Source organism: Uranotaenia lowii, chromosome 2 (genome assembly GCF_029784155.1).
Source record: "Uranotaenia lowii strain MFRU-FL chromosome 2, ASM2978415v1, whole genome shotgun sequence".
Lineage (NCBI taxonomy): Eukaryota > Metazoa > Arthropoda > Insecta > Diptera > Culicidae > Uranotaenia > Uranotaenia lowii.
This window is the reverse complement of record NC_073692.1, coordinates 6,015,926-6,031,662: the sequence shown is the minus strand read 5'-3', so window position 1 is coordinate 6,031,662 and position 15,737 is coordinate 6,015,926. Positions and strand designations below refer to the sequence as shown.

The following is a 15,737-nucleotide window of genomic DNA, read 5'->3' as shown; positions in this document are numbered from 1 at the left end:
TCGAGGAAAGTCAAAAGGCAGAACGGATAGGGCACTGGGTTATAAATTGTTGAGAGCAAATTTCGATACTTCTTTTGATACAGATTGCCTGCCGGATCCTGGCCTCGCATCGCTCGGTGTGCTTCTTGAGATAGGGCCAAAGAGCGTCACACCGAGAGCGTCGAAGGCAAGTGGATTAGTTTTGTCGATTTATGGCCTTCGCCAGCTGCCGGGGAGTAGGTACGTTTTATTACATTTTTAAAACGATCTAAATCATCCCGATTTAACGATAACATAGGTTTAATCGTAATTGAAATTGAATCAGATTTTCCAATCAGATTGTTTGAAAAATAACAAAGAAACCCCAATTGTTACTGATGAATTGCTTCAAAGATTGGATTCTCCTTAAAATTAGGACTTTCGATTTTCCATGAATTCAAACAGCTTGTCTTATTCATGGAAAGTGATGTATTTCAATAAACAATTCCAAGATGATTCCAAGATTGAATAAAGCTACGGTAGTTTTCATGAACCAATTACTCCAAAACATTTTTGGTGATTCTTGTTCCAAGAAGTGTTACACCAGAATTAGAAATATCTGCATAAAATAAACAACGTGTTCAAATCTTGAAAGTTGAAAAGTAATGCTTTTCTTTATAAACACACTATTCAAGCGTAAATAATTTGGTAGAGATGATTTGCAAAAAAAAATTCAAGCATCGAGATTGTCATGTTTTCCCCCCTCATCCGAACAAAGTAGGCTGTTGCACGACTCAAAACATCACTTAGGTATTTCCGTTTCGCTTGACTTTCCACGGCAAGAAGGACTGCCTTTTTTGTGCAAAATCACGCCTCAAGTCAGACAAAGAAACAAAAATTGGCCTCAAAGTAGGTGAAAGATGTCAAAAAAAAAAGTCACCAAAATAATCATACGTGCATCGCCTACTAAGAGAGCGACTGAGTGCGGTGAAGGAAAACTGTAAGCACAACAGGAAAAATGTTCCAGCAAGGCAGCAAGACGTTCTGTTGCTCGTCTAGCTTCGCGCGAGAGTGTAAAGATCACCGTACTAAACCTGTCACTGGGCGCATAATTTATAGCCAAATGAATGCCGACGCGCGGTTGGTTTTGATTTCTAAAGATATTTTTTTTCCACCGCTCTGGATCTGTGAAGGTTTATCAACAACGATAGCAAGAACGAAGCATCTTTGGCGATGGCCTTGAAATGACACTCTAATAGACATTTATTGTTGCACTTCTTCCGAGAATAATTTCGCTACCGACTTGAAGTTATTTGCAAACATGTCACGTCGTTTTTATTGTTGAATTGTTTTCTGTTAACGTTCTTTTGATGACAGAAAAAAAGTGTCGCCATTTTTAAAATAGTTATAATGAAAATTTCTCAATTCAACTTTCTATTTGAATAATTAGATAAAAGCATGAAAAAAATGAGAAATTGTGAATCGAAAAGAAAATGAAAGCTATACGATAGAATTTTCATACTTTATACTTAACGTATGTTCTCTTTTGATTATTATTTTTCGAACTACTTGCACCTAGATCAGTGAATGTCAGGTTTATTCAATGTTTCCGGTAAGGTTATACCTTAAAGACAACATTTTTCAATCATATTTTTTCATTTTTGTGCATCTCACTACGCCCGGGCATTTTGGACTAAATCACCCTACTCCATTCGCGGTCCTATGGGGAGGAGGGGAGGGGGGTGATCAAGATGATCACACCCCAAGCGAGAAAACCACGTTAAAAAATACGAAAACGCTCGAGCTTCAAACAAAAATCCTGACTTTACTTAGTCGGTATACCCTTGAATTTTCAAAATTTTCCGCTCCTTTGGAATGTTTTCCAAAAATTGCAATCAAATTTCAAATTGAGACGATCAATTTTACAATAGGCGCTTTAGAAGCGTAGGAATTCTGCTGGCAGTCTTACTTTCATATCTTTCTTTGAACATTAAAATGAATATTATTTAAAGTTAAATCTCTTAAACCCATTTTTTTTTCACTGAAAAAGTTTAGTTTAGTCGTATGGTTACAGACCACTTTAGTTCTAAGAATAACTTTATCGTTTAGGAATCAATATTTTCATTTGTTTTTCTCCAAAAATTGCAAAACAACATGGACCTAATAACTAAATTTCAGTATGTACTTTTTCAGTCAATATTGATTCCAGATGGTTCACGCAATGATAATTTGAGTTGAAAGATTTAATCTCGTTTTAATTCTGACAAATAGATTGAGACTCTATATTAAAGAATATTATCAATGTATGTATAAAAGCTGTTTTGGTGCATATGTTTTAATAACTGTTTCGAAAGATTTTGGCCTCAAGAGTAAAATATTCCAAATTGTTTCTATCATCTCTCGTTTTGGTGCTATGGCTCGCAAAATTTTACAATTTTTCAATTTTTCCTGTATTGCAGCTGTATGCAATAATAAACCAAAATTAAAAATTAAAACTGATTTTTAATCTATTGATTATCCTTTATTTCATGAAGGATCAAGATTTTGCCTGGATTTTCTTACTGCAGAAATTTCATAATTTTAGATTCCTATTTCAGACCGTTTCTGAAAAACATCTATAAAGAAAACAATTACGTGACTCTTCTCTGGCATCGTTATTTGTCGTTGTTTTTTCATGTTCGTAAAACTTCAAAATACAATTTTTTTTTTCTCAAGGGATTTTAAGCTTCAGTGGCTTATTCATCCCGACCCTTCAAAATACAATGAAAAATAGAAAGACTTAATCATTCACGCGTTAGCATTTACATGCTAAAATTTAAAAAAAATGTAACTTTCAAATTACAAACTGTCAACAGAAGAAATCAGAAGTGTACAATTTTGGGATGAATAAACCCAAGAGGCTTAGAATCCAAAATAAAACAACAAAGCAAACAGTAAGTGTACAATTTCTCGCAACCAAGACTCCATACAAGTTTTCATAGTAAATATAATTTCATGGCTTGCTATGATGATAGTTGCTGCCAACATGTCCGATTCGGACCCCAATTCTTAGAAATTTTTATCAATACAATGTTAAAAATAAATAGTTACGTAAAAAATGAATCAAAACACTTATCTTGATATTCCGCTTTTAGTTCTCCACCCAAGAATCGCGATAGGTCCTCCTAAAACAACAATCCAGGGCACGTCAAGAGTGCCAGTTCCAGCAAATTCGGTCACTTGAAAAAAACCTCAATTTTATCTCATTTTACACTTTTTTTACGACGATCACTTCACTTTTACAGATTAAAGAACAGCACTTTGAAATCATTTAATTTCGGAAAATTAAAAAAAATCAATGCGAGATAAATTTTACGACACTCAACTCCGACAGTGTTCCCAGTCCGTTCATTTTCAGTTGTTGTTTTTATACAAAAGCATTATATAAATGTAACGATGTTTTGTAGATCTCTGTTTTAGTTCTGATAGCTGATAACTTTTTGTTATTTCATTATAATCACTTCTATAAAGGCCATGTGCGCGTGAGTGCGAAAACTTTTCGGTGTGCTTCGATTGGTAAATCTAAAAATACTTTCAAAATTAATAAAAATATGACACAATTCGAACAATTTTCAGAAACTACTGAGCCGATTACCGTAAAATTTGTGTAGCCGTTTTCAAGATTGGGAATGATTTCAATAATATTTGGAAATCCCTCCGAATCCGAAAAAAGGGGGCTCCCATACAAATAATCCTTGACGGATTTTTGTTGAAATTTAGAGACTTATCCACAATCACACCTTAATCACGAATGAATTAAACTTTCTGCAGACCTGTGCAATGCTATTCAACCCTTGTAGAGCACATCTATCAGATGTAAGCTTTTTTGTCAGATTCAAGCTTTTTTCTCAGATTTAAGCTTTTTCAATTAGATAGAAGCTTTCATCTCAATGCTCCCAGAAAAAAAAAACCTCAAATCTCTTCAAAAAGCCTAAAAGCCTTAAAACGAGACTCATTAACAATAAGCAAATAGATGTTGGTCATACGTTTTGTAGAGTAACCGTGTAACGTTGTCTGACTTTCTGAAGTACCGTCAAAAGGGACATCATGCAAAAGCAGGGTTAGATGCAACATTTGTATACCACAACACTCATTCAATTTTTATTTCAATATACTGTTATAAAGTTATCATTGAATGATAACAAATTGATGACAATATAGTTTTTAACATCGTGGAAGAGTTTTTTTAAAGTTTTTGATTCTCATAAAAAAATTAAAAAATCGAGCAATAGATGTACAAAATTTTTACATTTTTCGATGCCTTACAAAACTTCACCTAATATGACGAATTGGCTTAATGATATCACCTACAAACTTGATTTTGCTGTTGGTGTATAAATATTTTTCGGACAATCTCTCATTTTTTTTAAATAAATATTTTCATAACTCAGTTAGTTGTCTGGGGCAAAATTCAACAAAATGCAAATCAGAACAAAATTTCATAAATCGCGTTTTCATATGCTGGGATATGATTGTTTTGCATTATGCGTTTGTTTACATTAAAATTTCATCCATTCTAAGATTTATTTACACGATTTAAGATAATAGAATATTTTGTACTATTTTTTACCCCTAAATGTGTGCAGCAGATTAACACTCTTTTCTCAAAAACATTTTTGACAGAAAAAATGCAAATTCAATTCGAACAAAACCAAAAATTACTACAATTGGTGCTTTATGCGTCATGACATCACAAATGTATCAAAAACTATAAATTTTCAAACGTTTTCATATGATTTTTTATTAATTACAGAGTTTGTTGTAACTTACCCATTTTTCTTTGTAGGGTGAAAATCGCATGTTTTTGTTAATTTAAAAATAACTGGTTAAACCAATATTTTTCTGACTACGTCAATTAAAACTTTTGATATACAAGAGGTATGATTATCTGTAAGCATTAAGATTTTAGAAGCCATTGAAGTTGAAAATTGTTGCATGTTACCCCAGTTGACGGTACCGTGTTATCAGCTGTGTAAAGATGCGCTTCTAGTGAACGTTATAAGCTTACATTTTTTTTCGAATCCACTTTCAACGCATTCACTTGGCACCAGAATATAAACTTATCGAGATCCTGCTGCAGTCACAAGCAGTCTGAAAATTGTGATTTTCAGCGGTACATTTCTAAATAGATAGTCAGCGTAACACTAATTCAGAATCATTTATATCACAAAGGTCGTTCATAAATAAGTTGATCAGCAGTGGAACCAAATGACTCCCTTGAGGAACTCCAGAAGGGACAGTGAAGTTTTGGGATGTGGTGTGACCCTGTCTAACGAATGCAGTTCTGCCTCGGAGATATGATTCGAGCCACTTTACGAGCCAAGTTGGGAATCCCATTTTTCCCATTTAGTCGATCAGGAGCTTGTCGATCATCTGCCTTGGCAAAGTCCACGTATACATCTACTTACTTTTTATTAGCTAGACAACCGCTGATAAATGGGACGTACACCATTAAGTTCGACAAAGTTGATCACTTTCTGAAAAAAATCGTGCTGACATTCATCAATGAAGTGTGAAGAAACTGGGCTCATTGCGTTGAAGATTAAAAACTTAAAACCTATTGCAAATCAATTCAGTATAGAAATAACACATTGATTTTCATCGTGATGTATTTACCGGATTTATGGGTTGGTATAATTGCAGAAGATGTCAAAGTCCTTCTATTCCTTCCATCTTATCTTATCATCTCATGTTTTTGAGTTGATTTTTTCAACCAAATATAATCAGATGATATATAATATATAAGATCTTTTTCAAGTAGGTGTTTCTGTGATTAAAAAAATGTCACCAATAACTGAAAGGACAACAGAAGACTTGTCGCTTTTAGGGCCTTTAAAACCAAAGAGAATGGGTTTCAGTGAAATCTGGGCAAAAGACGTCAAAACAGGTGCCAAGCAATTTGAAATTGCACATTTGATAATCAATGAGATAAAAGTCATACACTGAACCCAAAATCACACTTAAAATACACTTGAAGATTCACTTAAAAGTAAGAATTCAGTGGATTTCTTCATTTCAAGTGACTAATGTACATTTCACTACCCCTCACTTAAATTTAAAGTGAGCGAGTCAATATTCACTTACTCATCCTTTGAGTTTTAAGTGACTGGCACTTGAATTCTACTGGACGTCCACTTTTTTTCCGCTCACTTGACCGATCACTTAAAATTCAAATGAATCTACGAATAGCGCATGTCAACAATGTTGGGATTGAATGCATTTATTGTGGTTTGGAAGGGAAACTCAAGCGAGTTGTGTTTGCGCTAGTAGACGCAGAAAAGAAGCTATTTATTAGTATGAAAACAATTCCAGAGCTCGATGAAAGTATTGCCATGATGGTTGTTTGTTATAAAAGGTAAATTGTGATGAATAAACCGTAACCAAAATATTAAATTATATTTTTCTTTTATTTCTACTTTTTCAAGCCATCAAGTCCTGAAGACAATATCCAATTATGTTTTTTGGGAATTTTCAAGCTCAACAAAAATAAAAGTAAGTATAAAATCAAGTGAATACTCAAAAAATACTAAATTTGTTTATTATTACTTACAGAAAACAACAACAAAAATTTCCTGTTTGAGTGGAAAACTGAAGGGGTTTTTCAAGTCGGAACATTTATTTGGACCCAATAAATTAGTTGCAAGAAACTGATATTTTTCATTTTTAATTTCAATAATAAATTGAATTGAATCACAAAGTTAATTGTTTATTAAAATGCCGAAATTCCACCTGGAAATTATCTAATTATTATCTTTACTAAAAGATTTAAACGACCTGAGCATACATTCAAAAATTCACTTTGCTGCTAACTTAAATTTCACTTCGCCGCTCACTTGAAATTCATTTGACGGTCACTTAAAATTCACATGAAATAACAAATGGCGAAAATTCACTCCAATCGTCACTTACATTTTAAGGGAAAATTATTTTCGGTGTATATGAGCAACACATGTTCTGAATAGTTGTTTCAAAGAATGATGATCTTTAACCTTAAGCTTACCATACTCTAAACCACACAGCCGGGCAATTCAGGATGATTTTTTGTTTAAACTCGAAAAATGAGTCAATTTGAACAAAATTTAGGCAAAACACACAAGAGGTGTGACAGAAAATAACTTGAATTTTTAAGTTTTCATTGAATCACAGCAGCAGTATTAAATCCGTATCTAGGAATTAAACAAAATTTATGTTCATTTTGAAAAAGTTTAAAACCCGTTTTTGGCACAAAATCTTGAAATTTTCAAAGAGAAATAAGAGTTCTTTTTATATTTTATTTGAGGATTTATGTTTAATCCTGAGGGATATTTCAAGAAAATCTGGAATAATGGATTGTCAAAGTATAAAGCGATACTTGTCAGAATTCTCTTATACGATCTACAGTGAAAGATACATGAATACACCTAAGATGTACAACATTACTTTTGGATATTTTATGTGAATCAAAGCAATCGAAAGATTCCTTTTAATTCAACCACGGTAAATGAAAAGTTCATATTTCGATAGCAAAATGCTTAAAAAATATATTTATTAACAAAATTTATTCAATCACAGATTTGTCAAATTTGTCAAATCATTTGGAAAAATCATAAAATATCACTCTGTTGTGGTATGAGCCTACTTGGTTGAATGATTCAACTGAATCAAAGCAATCGAAAGATTCCTTTTAATTCAACCACGGTAAATGAAAAGTTCATATACCAGTATTTCGATAGCAACTTACTACCTTCTTCAGTGAACGTTTTCGGATCAATCGAAAACGTTCACTGAAGAAGGTAGTAAGTTGCTATCGAAATACTGGTATATGAACTTTTCATTTACCGTGGTTGAATTAAAAGGAATCTTTCGATTGCTTTGATTCAGTTGAATCATTCAACCAAGTAGGCTCATACCACAACAGAGTGATATTTTATGATTTTTCCAAATGATTTGACAAATTTGACAAATCTGTGATTGAATAAATTTTGTTAATAAATATATTTTTTAAGCATTTTAAGCTCAAAAATAACAATTTCAACACAAATGTGGTTCATGAGAAAGTTTTGGATAAATGATTGAGTTTATGGAAAAAAAAATTTTTTTTTTGAAATTCTACACTGAGAAAAGTGCATTTCAAAAACTAAAACTCAATTTCTCAAAAAATGCCATCTCAGAATTTGATGATTTTTTTCTAAGTTGGATAGCAAGGCCCACAAGTCTTCCATACATTGAAACTTGTGCATATTAAAGGGAAAAATGTTTTTCAAACAAAAATATTTTTTTATTTCTATTTTTGAAAATCATGGATTAATTAAACAACTACTTTTATTAAAAACTGCTTCTTGAATTGGTTGTACTGATTTGGAAGAAAAAAACCTTCGATTGTTATAATTGATGTGAAAAGGAAGTGAAAATCCTACACAGATAAAAATGCAAACTTAAAACATAAAGTCGATTTAAAAAAAAATCCATCTCAGAATTCGATGAATTTTATTTTTAGTGGTGGGGAATGACGTGGTCTACAACTCTTCTCTACATTGCAAAGTGAGCACTCTTAAGGGAAAAAGTTTTTCTAACCAAAACTTTTTTGATGTTTTTTATAGATATACTAGCTGACCCGGTGTGCTTTGCTACACCTTTCAAAATCAAAAAATATTTTCAAAAATTAGTCAAATGTTTATGATTTTATTGGCATCATTTTAAATCACATTATAACATAATTTATAAGCAATTGCTATAAAATGAGAGCAGCAGCTGGAGTTTCGAATTGCAACACAAAGATAACATACAATAATATTCTTAATCTTGTTTTCTGAATTTGTTTTAAAGATCTGATAATTTAAATCTGTCTGGAGGGTCTCAAATTAATCGTACGCAAACAATCTAACATATAAAATATGGCTGTTTTTGCTTGATATGTTCTGGATTTATGCTAAAAAACTGATAAGAGAGCCCCTTCCCCTGTCCTTCCCTTCACCCCCTACTGAATGGAGGTCGTGGTCTTTAATAACCATACCCATTTTAAATATAATTCCATTCTTTGATAAGTTTTTAAGCTTTACAAAGAAATGTTTATGGAGCCTCCTCCTTTCTTCTCCTCTCTACACTGCAAAGCATAAGGGTCTATAACAATCGTAGAAACATATCTCGTAATCAAGTACCTTTCTATGCCATATTTGTTTCCACTTGTTGGCTTTGTTAGCATAAATTGAGAACTTATGCTAAAAAAATTGTATTGGGCTCACCTCCCTCCTCCTACGTACCTACTCACTGAAAGGAGGATGGTGTGTCAGATAATCATAAAATCATACCAAAATGATTTTCCATGTTAAGTTTTGTCGGGGTTTGTAGAAAAAAAAAAGTTAAATGTAAGCCTTCTCTTCCTTTCCTGTATTCCCTATTCTATCATCCTACTGCAATAAAGGAATTGTTTCGCATAGAAAAAGTATTTTTCGTACTCAAATACTTTTTGGTTCCAAATTTGGTTTCATTTGCTCGATTAATTCTCGAGTCATGCAAAAAAAATGTATGGAAGCCCTTCTTTCCCCCTTTATATCTTTCCGCTGAAAAAAGGTGGAGCTTCAATTTATAATAGAAATGTTTCTCGTATCCAAATACCCTCACATGCCAAATATGGTTCAATTTCCTCGATCAACTCTCCAGTTATACTGAAAATTGTAAGGGAGACCTCCCCTCTTCCTTTTCATCCACCTCTATGAAGGAGTCAGGGATATCAAATATTCATAGAAGCATTTCTCGTACTCAAATATCGTTCCACGCCAAATTTGGTTCCATTTGCTTTATTATTTTGTATGAGTTATGTAAAAAAATATAAAAGAGGCCCCCTCCCCCCTTTATATCTCCCTACTGGAAAGAGGGAGGGGTCTCAAATAATCATTGGTATATTTTTCGTATCCAAATACCTTCCCGTGCCAAATTTGGTTCCAATATCTTGATTAGTTTTCGAGTTATATGAAAAATTGTAAGGTAGGCCCCCCTCCCCCCTTCCTATCACCCCATTGAGAGGAGGGAGGGGTACCTCATATTCATAGAAATATTCCTCGTTCCTAAATACCACCCCATGCTAAATTTGACACCATTTGCTTGATGCGTTCTCGAGTTACGCAAAAAATTTACTTATGATTGGGAGGCCCCTCCCCCCCTTCATGAGAAAGGGAGGGGTCTCAAACCATAATAGGAACCTTCCCCTGCCTCCAATATCCCCACCTGCCAAGTTTCACGCAAATCGGTTCAGTAGTTTCCGAGTCTATAGGGAACAGACAGACAGACAGACAGACAGACAGACAGACAGACAGACAGAAATTCATTTTTATATATATAGATAGGGGAGAATGAGGATACTTGATCCCTGGGGATACTTGATTCCTTAGCTATATCTCGAAACTGGAATGTCTTACATAGATCAAATGTTCTAGAAAAATGTGCCAAAATGAGCAAAATAACAATGCTTGTAGTTTAAAAAATTTTAACAAAATAATTGTTTGAGTAATTGAACTTTGTTTGAAAAATTTCACAAAATGTAACTTGAAGATTTTTTTTCATCACTTTTAAATGTTCCTTACATGGGAAAATTATGAAAAAAATATTTGTTCCAATGTTTCAATCGTTCGAGCGTAAAATGAACTTCATAATGCCATATTTTCAAAGCAATGGAAAACTCTCAACTTTTTTCAGAAAAAGTTTTCTAAAAGGTTGATTATGGGTACAATTGATCCCCTAGAGTTAGGTACAATTGATCCCCCTTCCAAATGGCATATTCTTCTTCTGAATTGATCGTTATGATTGCTGATTGCGAAATTACTAATATTTATCCAAAAACTAATATTTATCAAACAATTGTCTGAAGAAAAGAGCAAAAATAATTTCTTTTCTCTTAATTATAAAAAACTAGCTGACCCGGTAAACTTCGTTTTACGTATATGTAATCGTAATAAATGTTTGATTTTATCTACACGTCATTAACTTCATCGTGCTCGCGAATCGATTCTTATGGAAATCGTAACAAATATAGATGAATTTGTATTGGGACCACCTTCCATAAAAAGTGAGATTCTTGAAACTATTATACAAACAATCTCTGACCCAAAAAACCCTCGGATACCAAATTTCACTTCATTCCGACCGACCATTCATACGTCATGTTGTTACAAAGAAAACGCCTCCATTTTTATATATAAGAAGATGTAAAGAGATAATTTTGTATGGGGACCCCCCTTTCATAAAAAGTGAGATTCTTGAAACTATTAAACAAACCATCTCTGACCCAAAAAACCCTCGGATACCAAATTTCACTTCATTCCGACCGACCATTCATACGTGATGTTGTTACAAAGAAAAAGCCTCCATTTTTATATATAAGATAGCGCCTTTAAGTATGCAATGTTATTAGCGTTGAGACAAAGTTATAGAATTTTCTTCTTATGTCTGCTATAAATTGTGAAATGAGAACAAACGTAACCAAAATAGTCAATTAACATTCTATCTTGAGGTTTTGTTTGATTTTTATACAAGGATTAGGGCTTCCTGAATAAAAGATCAAGTCTCCTTCAATAGGGGATCATGTCTCCCCTAACTTCAGAAAAATCGCAATTTTTTTACTCCCATGAAAATGCTTCTAGTTCATCAACGGGTTAAAGTATCGTTCTAATTTTTGAAGCATAGAAACTTGAAGTTACAAGCTGTCAAAAAATGTCGAAGACGGCGAGTTGCTAAATTTTTCCAAAAAGATATGGTGAAAATAAGAAAAGGGGATCAAGTATCCCCACTCTCCCCTACGAATGAAACTTTTGTGTTCCGGCAATCGTTTTGGCTTTTTCAAATAAGTTCTCAAGTTTTTAAATAATCTTTGAGTTCTTAATAGAATCGAAATGTTTCGCGTACTACTAATATTTTCCGCCTCTTTTTTTTTTATTTTCAAGAACGAGTAAAGACGCTTCATCCTTGGTAGAGGACCAGAAATGATTTACACTGAAATCCAAAACTGTTCAACAAAGAAAAATATAGCTTTGAATTTCAAGTTCCTTTGATTAATAACGTCAAATAACCCAAAATTCAGCCTCTGTGCCAATGGCGTGTAGTCAATTACATAGCATCATTGGTACAAGAAGATAACGCGACCGGTGCTGATTCGATTTGCTCCCACTGGCATTAATCTCACTAGTTAACCGAATTGCGTATGTCTGAAAGAAACAAAATAAAAACGCTTTCACGTCCCTCCCTATCGCATCACAAGACGAAGAAGGATGGAAATAAAACCCGGCCAACACCAGGCAGCCAGCCAACCGAGCACTGTGCGTGTGAATGTAGCAAAAGCAACAACAAAAACATCCTTCTAATTCAATCCCTTCAATCCACCGGCAAACTACCACGGCCAAGCTGTGCGTGTGTATGCAGTAAAAGCAACAAAAAAAACATTGCTTCAATTCAATCTACCGGCAAACAACCAACGGCCAAGCTGCCCGGCTTTAGCAGCTGTGTTATGTAGCGTGTGTATGTAATAGCAGGCAGTAAGCAAAGCACAGTTCTCATTCAATGGGTTTCCCGTTCCTTCACTCCCGTTCCTTCACTCCCGTTCCCTTTGCCGTTTCCATCGCAAGACAAAGGACTACCTTGAAAGGCGGCCAAACGCCGGGAAGCCACCGTTGTGCGATTTTTTGTGATTGTTCGGTGGCAGAAACCCTATGACAAATATCCCTCATCCTACATGAAGCTCAAATAGTACACTGGTTAGGATGTCGGACTGGCAAGACGATATAGTTGGTGAATTGAGTTCAACTCTCCCTACGGGCGCTGTAGTTTTTTTCTTGTTTCTGGGGTGAATTATCCAATAGGAAAAAAATCCCATAAAATGTTTTTTTGTTTCGCTTCAATGTAGTGGTCATGCATCATTTTAGTTGGAAGCCGAGACCTTATGCCAGTTACGGTTTTTCAAACATATCATCTTCGGCACAGTGCACATTTCAGCGCATTATCGGCACAGAGATTTGCTAAATAGGCATTGGATTTTTGCAACCTCTTCTATGGGTGTACTATTTAATTTTACTCTTAGATTTTGTGTACGAAATAAATCATTTCCAGCCGCTGGTTTCAGAGAAGTTACTGAAGTTACTTCACTTAACGCACGGTTTCTTCATCAAAGAGCATTTTTCTTAGCATGCTTTAAACGATATTGCCCATTTGAAACTTGTGGTTCACGTTTCTTCCTTTCCATGTGTTTCAGATGTCTCTGCGTTCTCTGCTCCATGGGAGGCCCAACTTATGTTTTTAATCATTTTAATATTTTTATGTAAAAACAGTGAAAAATATTCAAAAATAAAAAAAAGAATAATAACATGCCTCTATTGTTATTTTGAGTTATTCTGGCTGTGAAAGAAAGATTAGTAAATTGAAAGATGTCACTTTTGATTGTGGATTGTTTAGTTTTAGTCTAGGTAGTTTAGTTCTTTCCAAATATTTGTGTCTGCGAATACCATCGTTCATTACCCTTTCCAGCACATGATACAATTTTTCTATTTTTATTTAGGCTTTTAGCACATTTTTTTTACCTGTCGCCTGGTTAAACTCTCAAATCCAATTTAAATGACATTACTCCCTTCCCATGCTGTCGCTTTGTCAGCTCAGACACTACGTCTTGCCGTGGCGGTGACAATTGTGTCTAGTCGAACGTGGTTTTACTCCTTATTTCCTTTGAATTGTTCGTTTTAAATTTCAGTTTTCATTGGAACCATTTTTTTCGCTACCCCAACGATAGATATGCACTCACCTATTAAAATTAGGACGAAATGTAATCCAAACTGCATTCGACTGGTGGTAATCCTTTTTGGCGACGACATTTTCTGCTTCACTAATCCTTTTCGTTGATTTCAAAAAGACCGACGACGACGTATGCCCAACGATTCGAAAATTCTTCACTGCACAATTTTGTTTGAATTTTTAATTGCAATCACTTTCCATAAACTAATGGAACACACTCAACATTTATCGCTCACTAAGCTAAGTTTTGCAACCGGTCGTTGGCTGTTGTATTTTCACTTGATTTTCCACACAGCTACGTAACGAAAATAAGAAAGAAATGTAAAACAAAATCTTTCTCACTCCATAACTTATGCGATGTTTCCTGTTGAACTTTTCTTTTTATCGATGAGTTTCTTCTCTATTTTCCTTATGTTATGGGTAAACTTTTCCACGTTTTCCACCACTCCGTTTTTTCGTCGTCCACCCACACAATCGAAGTCGAGCCACGCGGGGCTAGCCAGTGACCAAACCCGGCTAATTGGATTACAATTCGATTATGGAAGCTCACTTGAAGAAATGGCAAACAGAGCACCGACCTAATGACAATAATAATAACAACAACAAGAGCACAAGAACACACTAGCCAATAATAATTGCAGCAGGCCGCGAAACGTAATCCATTTGATGTCTGATGTTATTGTTGATGTTTTTCCGTTTTTCCTGTACCCAAACCCACGGAGGTCATAACTCAAGAAAATTGATCCATTCGGTCAGCCTCTGTCTGATCCGGCACCGATGCTCTAAGTAGGAACATCCATCAATCAGCAACGGACCGTCGTCGTCGTCCCCACCAGCATAGTTCGGAGGATAATTTCCGGTAAATCAAAGCAACCGTCCAGAGCAGCAGGGAACGGAAACGAAACGAGCGGAAGATTCCGTTCAGCAACGCAGCGATACGGGCTTATTCCATCTAGCAACAATCCGACGAGGAGACATGGGTCAGGAAAAATCAACGATCACACACAAGAACCGGCCTTCAATTGGTTTTTTTTGTTTTTCAAATCCGCCAGATAACCGACACGAGCAAACAGTCAACCGAGACTGAAGGAAGGACTTTTGTTCTACCCTTAGTAGGCGAGCTGCTACCAACAGTTTTCGCCGAAAATTTAAAGGAAACTCAACAATGAACCTGGCGTCCCGAAGTGGGCATGCGTCGGAAAAATTTCGCTGAGTTTCCCGACCAGAGTGAACAAAAAATGAACACAAGGCGATGAATCGGAATCGTTTGGACCACGTGGAAATCAGCTGGACCGAGGGAGGAATCAGCTGAGCGATAAATCAATTTCGGCCGGCTTGTTTTAATTCATCATCGCTATGGATCGTTGCTGGAACAAAACTGAAAGGAAAATAAAGAGGCAACGGTTACTTGGATTGCGATTGAGGGAAATCTGAAAATATGAAGATGGAAATGTGATGATTTTTATAAATGAGGAGAGTATTAAACAACTGCTTATTTAAAACAACTTGTTTGTCATTTTTGTCATTTTTGTAATTTTTGTAATTTATGTAATTTTTGTAATTTTTGTAATTTTTGTCATTTTTGTCATTTTTGTCATTTTTGTCATTTTTGTCATTTTTGTCATTTTTGTCATTTTTGTCATTTTTGTCATTTTTGTCATTTTTGTCATTTTTGTCATTTTTGTCATTTTTGTCATTTTTGTCATTTTTGTCATTTTTGTCATTTTTGTCATTTTTGTCATTTTTGTCATTTTTGTCATTTTTGTCATTTTTGTCATTTTTGTCATTTTTGTCATTTTTGTCATTTTTGTCATTTTTGTCATTTTTGTCATTTTTGTCATTTTTGTCATTTTTGTCATTTTTGTCATTTTTGTCATTTTTGTCATTTTTGTCATTTTTGTCATTTTTGTCATTTTTGTCATTTTTGTCATTTTTGTCATTTTTGTCATTTTTGTCATTTTTGTCATTTTTGTCATTTTTGTCATTTTTGT

General features: G+C 34.4%; 1 protein-coding gene across 1 annotated transcript in view; it reads right to left on the bottom strand.

The window, feature by feature from the left end:
• The window catches only part of LOC129743757 (neural cell adhesion molecule 2-like), an 89,689-nt gene extending 74,874 nt beyond the window's left edge, over positions 1 to 14,815 (bottom strand). Inside the window, exon 1 of the mRNA XM_055735902.1 lies at positions 13,757 to 14,815. Coding sequence (XP_055591877.1) covers positions 13,757 to 13,826 — 70 coding nt within the window. The 5' untranslated portion in view covers positions 13,827 to 14,815. The remainder of the gene's footprint in view (positions 1 to 13,756) is intronic.
• Positions 14,816 to 15,737: the final 922 nt, after the last annotated feature.